General features: G+C 49.5%; 1 protein-coding gene across 2 annotated transcripts; it reads right to left on the bottom strand.

Moving 5' to 3' along the window:
• Positions 1–5,537: 5,537 nt before the first annotated feature.
• Positions 5,538–7,404, bottom strand: hebp2 (heme binding protein 2). Of its 2 annotated transcripts, none has more exons than XM_068753913.1 (5): positions 7,358–7,404; positions 7,024–7,144; positions 6,662–6,800; positions 6,038–6,218; positions 5,538–5,947 (listed from the first exon to the last, which is right to left on the bottom strand). In XM_068753913.1, the coding sequence occupies exons 2-5, from the start codon at positions 7,096–7,098 to the stop codon at positions 5,761–5,763; spliced, it is 582 nt and encodes a 193-aa protein (XP_068610014.1). In that variant the 5' UTR covers positions 7,099–7,144; positions 7,358–7,404; the 3' UTR covers positions 5,538–5,760. The 2 variants fall into 2 exon arrangements, with proteins under 2 accessions (XP_068610014.1, XP_068610015.1); XM_068753914.1 differs by having other exon boundaries at positions 6,662–6,797.
• Between the last annotated feature and the right edge of the window lie 19 nt (positions 7,405–7,423).

Here is a 7,423-nt window from a genome sequence, read left to right as displayed (position 1 = left end):
TCTCCTTTCTCTACTTCCTCTCCTTCTTCCTCTCCTTCTTTCTCTCCTTCTTTCTCTCCTTCCTCTCCTTCCTCTCCTTCTTAATCTCCTTTCTCTACTTTCTCTACTTCCTCTCCTTCCTCTCCTTCCTCCTCTTCCTCTCCTTTGACATTCACAGCTGTATTGGCTTCAGGTTTATCCTTCAAGGAAGAATGTCTTTCTGCAGCTCGTATCTGAGGATGAAGAGGCTTGTGTCGCTGCATCCTCCACTGCTCTTTACTTTTAGAACCGAATGAGTCTCTTATCACACAGCCTGCATTTTTCATGCCTTTAGACCCCCCCATTTTCTCCTTTCTCTCCATCCTTGGCATGTCGCTGCTTCCCTTTAATTGGCCAGCCTTGTTTCTGCCATTTCGGTGCCGCTGCTTTGGATTGGTACCGGTAATCTGACGGTGCAGCCCTCTGGCCCACAGATTAATAAATCCCTAATCTCCAGTGTTCTGCCAGCTGCAGCTTTATTGATATGCTGCTGGAGCTGTAGACGGCGAGCGGCGCGGTTCGCCGTCCTGATGCTTTTCTGTTTCGGATTAGTTTGCTGCACGTCTTTCCTGCTTCACTAGTAAAACCCCATTTCTTAATTGGAAAAATGGCGACTTTTCTCCCCATTGTTCTCCTTTTTGTTTTTTTGAGTGCATCCATCATCGCCACTCTGCTCCTGATTGTTGGCCTGAAATATTTGCACTGTGACGTGTGATCGCTTGAAGCAGTGTTGGCATACGGCAAAACTAGGACACGGATTTTAGGCGAGTCGGGGCATGGCTGGGCTGAACGGTACCACAGACTGCTTTTCTGCTGCACTCTTGCTTTTCATCCTCCCGCTCTTCCATCGGCTTCAGATTTACTTTCCCTTAAAGTATTTTACTTATTTTACAAATTGATTTCGTCCTTTGAAGAGTTTCAACGCGATCTGACCATCCAAATCTTTACCCTAGGTCCAAACGTAAAGTCCTGGGTCGTAGGGAGTCGGAGGAAGAGAAGTCCCGCGGTGGGAACCACCCGCCATCTCCGCCCGCCACGCCCACAGGCGGGTCCCCCGGAACCGGATCCCCCTTGCCACGACAGTCTGGCTCAATCCAGCGCAACCTCCGCAAGTCGTGCACCAGCAGCGACTCCTTCAAGGCTTTGCTGCTGAAGAAGGGGAGCCGCTCCGAGACCAGCTTCAGGATGTCGGCCGCGGAGATGCTTCGTTCCACCGATCCCCGCTTCCAGAGAACGCGCTCCGAGTCGGAGCTGGACGCCCCTGCTGCCGCACCCTCCTCGCCGTCGATGCTGCACAGCCCCTTCGCCTCCCCCAGCCGCGGGAAGAGGGCAACCGAGGAGTGGAACCGCTATGAGGCCTTTTCTTTCTCCTCGCCGACCTCGTCGCCCTTTTCAACGAGTGGCTTCAAATATGGGCGCTCACGCATACCTCCCTCCGCCTCCAGCAGCAAGTACAACTCACGCAGCCGGATCCTCAGCAGCCCGATGACAGTCATCCGTGAGCGTGACGGCGAGCTGGCTGAGGGCGAGTACGGCGACATTGCCGAGAGTCTGTCGGCGCCGGACGGCCGGACCTTCCCTACGCTCAAAGACTCCAACGGCGCAATATCTGGAGGGAGCAGAAGCTAGAGAGGGAGGCCCGTCGGATACAGGGAGCAGAACTCGCCACGGTCAGAGGAGCCAATAGGAGGCCCCCTGGAGACGCCGCACCTAGCCCCACCCCTTGGGCACCGTCTCTGAGAGGGCAGACACGCCAGGTCCTGATGTCAGAGCGGAGGTCACGGAATCGTGGACCAGGCTGAACTTATTCTGACCTGGTTCTGGTGCCACTCTTCAAGACACTCGTGATTCTTACTTGTTCTCCTTCGTTTGATGATTCACCCTTTGTGTTCGACAAATCGCGTTTCTTTCACGTCTGGTTTCCGCTCGTTGGGCTGCTTTTTCCGTACCACTCAGGATCCCGGGAACTTCTTTGAAAGGTGAAGATGGGAAGCTAAGGTGAATTGAAGGAGGTGAAAGGTCACAGGATTTGGGTCGACCTTGCAGCTGTGGTGAAATGTAGCGAGAGTACGGGAGAGAAGTGGATCTTAAAGGCTGGCTGCTGGCTGGATCAGAAACGGTCCAAAACATCATGGCGCTCCAGACTCCGCTAGATCAGCCTCAGCTATGGCTGTAAAGCTGACAGCTCAGAAAAAGGGTGGAGGGCTCAGTGCTGCCCCCTAATGATAAACAGGAAGTATCGCTGGGTCTAGAGGGGGTCGACCCAAACAGGAAAGAAGGGCTCAGAACACACAGTTTCATTGAGTTTTACTTTGGAGGTGTTGCACTGTGCGTAGACATTTTTTCTTTCCAACTTTAAAAGTATGTTTTAAAGACTTTTAATAAAGCAGTGATGTCATAACCCGTCTTTGGGAGAATGGATCTATAAATGTAAAGCAAATATCACATTAGATGTGTGTCGTCACCGCGTTGGTTACCAAAGAGCTGAAACATCCGTCTGGACGCGAACACAACCCGAGTGCGACTGTCTGTCCCACACATCTGCTCCAGCTGTTGCTGAGTCGACATAACGCTGTTGACCTTTTTACCATCAGAAGTCTAGTTCTGTATGTAAATACATAGAAAAGGGAGTTTTAAGGAACAGTGACTTATTTTCAAAGACTGTACATTTTTAGAGCCCTGTTTACTGGAAGGGAGCGGCTCCCTTTTTTTTTTTTTTGTAGATTATTTATTTTCACATAGAGCTGCAATGTGGCGTCAGATTACGGGGGCCTGGTGGGCGGGTTAGTCCCACAGTCACTACGCCGAGTCCACCACGCGATGACAGTAATACCTCGACATGCGAGTATAAGTCGTTCCTGGACCGAGCTCATAAGTCAAATACATTTTTCCCATATAAAACAGAAAAAAGATTAATCCGTTCCGGCCGTCTAAAAACACTCAAATCAACGGCAATAGCAGTGTAAAAAAACCTGAATTGCTATATAGATACACAAACACAATGATATAAATGATGTACAGTATTACTGTAATATAATAAGTGATTTTATTATGAGTTTTACCTTCGAGACAGACGATAGCACTAACAGCGGTGTGGCGTGGCTCGCAGGCTGGCTCGCGTGTCGAGGTATTTACTGCACTTTACTTTTGCAGCGCGTCTAAGATGGTAAATGCAAGAAGTCTTCCACTACCCTTGTGCTGAGTTTAACAAAGCTCCCGTTGGTACCTGCAGCTGAGTAAATGTGGTCTCGGGAGGTGGGCCGAGGCGGCTGGTCAGATCCCTCCGACAGCCACGCTGCCCTGCGGTTGTGTGTCTCACAGCTCCCGCCCCCGGTTGAGTCGTAGTGGAGCTGGAGGCTTCTGGCTTTGATGTTTGTCTGTGTAATAAAAAGGTGATGTTTTACTCTTTACTCTTTGTTTTCTGTGTGGGATAGTCGGAGGCATCGTTGGTCTTCAGGCTGCCCGTCCTGCAGCGGATTCCTGTCACTCGGGCACAGACGATATTTTGGACTCGGATGAACCGATGACGGTTCAGATTGGTGATTTTAAGGCTTTAAAGCCAGAAACCACACTCAATGGTGCCGCCGCCTCACAGCAAGAAGGTCCCGGGTTCGAATCCCAGCTGTGTTCTGCCTGCGTCTGCGTGGGATTTCTCCGGTTTCCTCCCATCTCCCAAAACATGCATCTCAGGTGAATCGATCACTCCAAATTGTCTGTAGGGGTGTGTGTGTGTGAGTGTGGCTGTCTATGTGTGGCCCCTCGATGCGCAGGCGATGTGTCCGGGGTGTACCCATCCCCTCGTATCCCTCAGCTGTGATAGGCTCCAGCAACACCCGTGACCCGCAAGGCGGCTGAAGACGAGACGATTGATGGATGAGAAGAATCCACTCGGCGAAACAGGAAATGCAGACTCCTCTGGAGCAGCCGATCCATATGTGTGAGCATAAAAATAGGAGTGTAACATGAGCGATGACCCTTTAAAGGAAATGCTTAACTCAGAGGTTTGCAACCTGCAAGTTAACTAAAGAATAGAGAACACAGATAAAGTATTTTTGAATCAGATCTCTTTGATGTATGAAAGTAACGTCAGCCTGCAAGGAAAATTTAAACCTCTGAGTAAAAGACATGCAAACACATGCTGGAACCTCCAGATTATTTACAGTAAGGGCTGTGGGATGAACAAAGCCAATTAAAGCCGCAGGCGGCGTTGTAGGCCCTCGCCGGCCGACAGGCCGTTGAGCTGACCCGCCGATGCACGCCGCTTTTGTCCTGAGTGCTTCACAAGTGTTTAGATTTGAGCTGCATGAGTAGCTCACAGTTTAGTCAAATCGTTATTTGGATTATATGGCCATCTGCCATCAGGAGTTTTTAAGTTTCAATCCAATATGGCCGCCTTCCTGTGTGTCTGGGGGCGTGGCCATAATAATATTTTTTTTTGCCCTGACTTAACGCATGTCTGTACCAAATTTCGTGGATGTCTGACAAAGTTGGTGTCGGACCCCTCCCCATAAGCACAATGCATTTTGATTGTTGTAGGTGGCGCTGGCGCGCCACTTTTTAATGCCCAATTTTAAAACACATAAAATAATTAATTTTTCGCCGGTTCTGAGCTTGGTTCAAAATTTGTGTTTGTAGGTCGTCTTCTGCGTTGCAAAAGCAATAGCCCCTTACGCCTAGGATAGGCGCTCGGGCCTAAAATGTTACTTCTGTTTTTTTAAAGAAATGCCTTTGTTTGTTCCCGTTTAAAATAAACCTCAACTTCCTGATTCCAGGAGAAAGGCCGGACGAACGGATGAAACGGCAGCGAGCTGTTCAGCTGCCTCAGCAAAGGTTGACTGACCTCTCTTATCACGGTGACATGGATCTGACTGAGGAACAACACACAGGGTGTGTGTGTGTGTGTGTGTGTGTGTGTGGTTCACTTCTGCTGAGTATCGGAACAATTCGGCCACAAATAAATAAGGATGAGTCAGCAGATGTAAACCCGACCGAGGGGAGGATGAGATGGAATAAAGGGTGGCGTGAACGGTGGCCAGGAATTCATCCGGCCGGTAAAAAGCATGGAGGACGTCTGAAATGAATCCCCTGCAGCTCAGCGAAGCTTCTGCAGCAGTCCCGATACGGAGGCACATTTACACAGAGAAAGAAAAGGAAAGAGAATCCTTTGAGGTAGATTATTTTTTTTAAATAATGGGCTTTAAAATAAATTCATCAACTAGATTTTTTTGAAGGCCTCGAGGCTACAGCGGCCTTTGATCACAAGCAGATCATTAAATTATTATTATTTTTTGTCGGACTTGAGCGATGCAGCATGACTGGTACAGATTTAGCATGACTCAGCCTTTCTTCAGCACCAGCGTCGTGAAGCAGGACAGCAGGAAACCAACTGTTAGTCCCAACGGATCCCATCCGAGGAGAACCCAAAGTTCCACGCTGGTCCCTGTAACTAGCGTCAAAGAGGGGATCAAACCAACGATGCTATGTTCTATACAAAAAAAAAATCTAAACGTGTTCCTCACTGGAAAAATATGAAGCATATTTGCAGAAACATTCTCCATGTCATGACTCCTTAGCTCCATCTGCTGGACATATTGTTCCACTGCAGCTTAGTGCTCCTCGGCCTATTTGAGGCCTTCAGTGACTCAAAAATGTAGATCATTGACGTAAACTTTATCCAACACACTTTTATTAGTGTAATGATTCTTTCCCCCATTAATGAGCGTCGTCACACTCAAACGTATATTATGGGAGGAGATCCCGTTTGAGGACCCAGACCTCGTTCCTGCGGTTGGTCAGTTTGAAGGGGCTGTCGTACCCGGCTGCGTAGAACGGCTGCTCAACGTGCGGCGCTCCGTCTCTCTGCAGGCTTTCCAGGAGTTTCAGGAGTTCTTCGCGCTTCATCTTCTCATTGGAGAAACCGCTGTACGTCCTGAAAGAACAAAGAGGAGGCGAGTGCGTGCCAGGAAGTCATTTGCTTCTAAGGCTTCGTGTGTCGTCTCGGTCGCTTTCTGCTCCCAACCTGACGTAGGCGGTGAACTCCTTCCTGTTCTCCACGAACACATCCGGGTCGCTCGGCGCCGGTGGATTATCCTGACACTCCTCCGGGAGGAAGAAGGACACGGTGAAGTGAGATTCACACGCAGGTCCGGCTCCGGGGTCCACGCGGCACGTCACCGGGGCCGTCATCGCCACCTTCACCTCTGAGGGTCAAGGGTCACTCTCAGGACGCGAGGCGGTTGCTTCTCTAAAATGTTGTGTTTCACAGACCAATCCCGGTGTGTCGATCACAAAACCTGATAAATAGCGAAACGATTTTAACCGAGTCCAAAGACAGAAATGCAGAAAGAAAATCCCACCTGACAGCCATTAAGCATGGAAATAAAGGCAGCATTACTGGTCCGGCATGTAAATCAGCTTTTGTAAAACACACAGGTACTAAATACTCGAAAGAGAAATGCTGCAAGCGCTCTGAGGAAAAACCGCTGAGTAACAAAGTCCACTTCGGTTTTTTATTGACCTTTGCATTGAATCGGCGCTTGCTTGTGTTCACACCGATTCATTCTGTAGCATTTGGTTTGGTAGTGCCCCCCCCCCCCAAAAAAAACACCTCAAAGTACAGAAGAAGGCAGCGTGTCGTCCTTACTGTTGTGGTTGTTGCCCTGGATGTAGCTGAAGAGCCTGCGGAAGCCCCCGCTCAAGGCTGCGTCCAGATGCATCCCACTCAGAGTGGTGCTCGCCCACCTAGCCGCACGGTAGCTACGCGTCTCATAATCGGCCCCCTGCTAAAAACACACACAACTCATCCGTCAGGTCAAAAAGAAAAATCAATACGCGATGGAGTTAAGTGACGACTGGAACCTTTTCACGTCTCGTCCAAGAGGCTTCCTCAGTTCTAAATGACTGGTAGAGAGTCCAGATACTTCAGGAAACAAAGAAAGGGCCGAAACCACCAAGGCAATAAGACTCCTCAGGGTTCATTACCCCCCCCCCCCCCAAAGGGCTCACCTCGTTCCCCTCCTTGGTGAATGTGGGATTCTGCAGTCCCGTCGAGAACAGAGCTTGTTGCACAGTTTTCAGCATGACTGGATCAAAGAGGTTCAACGTAAAGAAACTCCGAGAAGAACTTCTGGAAGCAGCAAAGGGAGAGTTAGGTGAAGCGTCACGTGGTGCAGGTTAACGCGAACGACCTGTCAGAGTCTCATGACGTCACCAGCGATACAAACATCATCTTATCTCGGCGATCTGATTGGCTGCGTCTCAGAACGGCCGTTAAGTGTCTGGGGCGGTGCTAAAATAATGTTGTTTTCTTTGATGTTGTAAAAGATAAGGACGAAATTACCCTTCAATTTACGGTGTCGCTTTAGCTTCCTGTTGCGTAATCCACGGCTTCCGGTTGGCTGAGTGA

The sequence above is a fragment of the Brachionichthys hirsutus genome, chromosome 20 (genome assembly GCF_040956055.1).
Source record: "Brachionichthys hirsutus isolate HB-005 chromosome 20, CSIRO-AGI_Bhir_v1, whole genome shotgun sequence".
Classification (NCBI taxonomy): domain Eukaryota; kingdom Metazoa; phylum Chordata; class Actinopteri; order Lophiiformes; family Brachionichthyidae; genus Brachionichthys; species Brachionichthys hirsutus.
The sequence above is the reverse complement of the archived record's forward strand: the minus strand, read 5'-3'. Positions and strand labels throughout refer to the sequence as shown.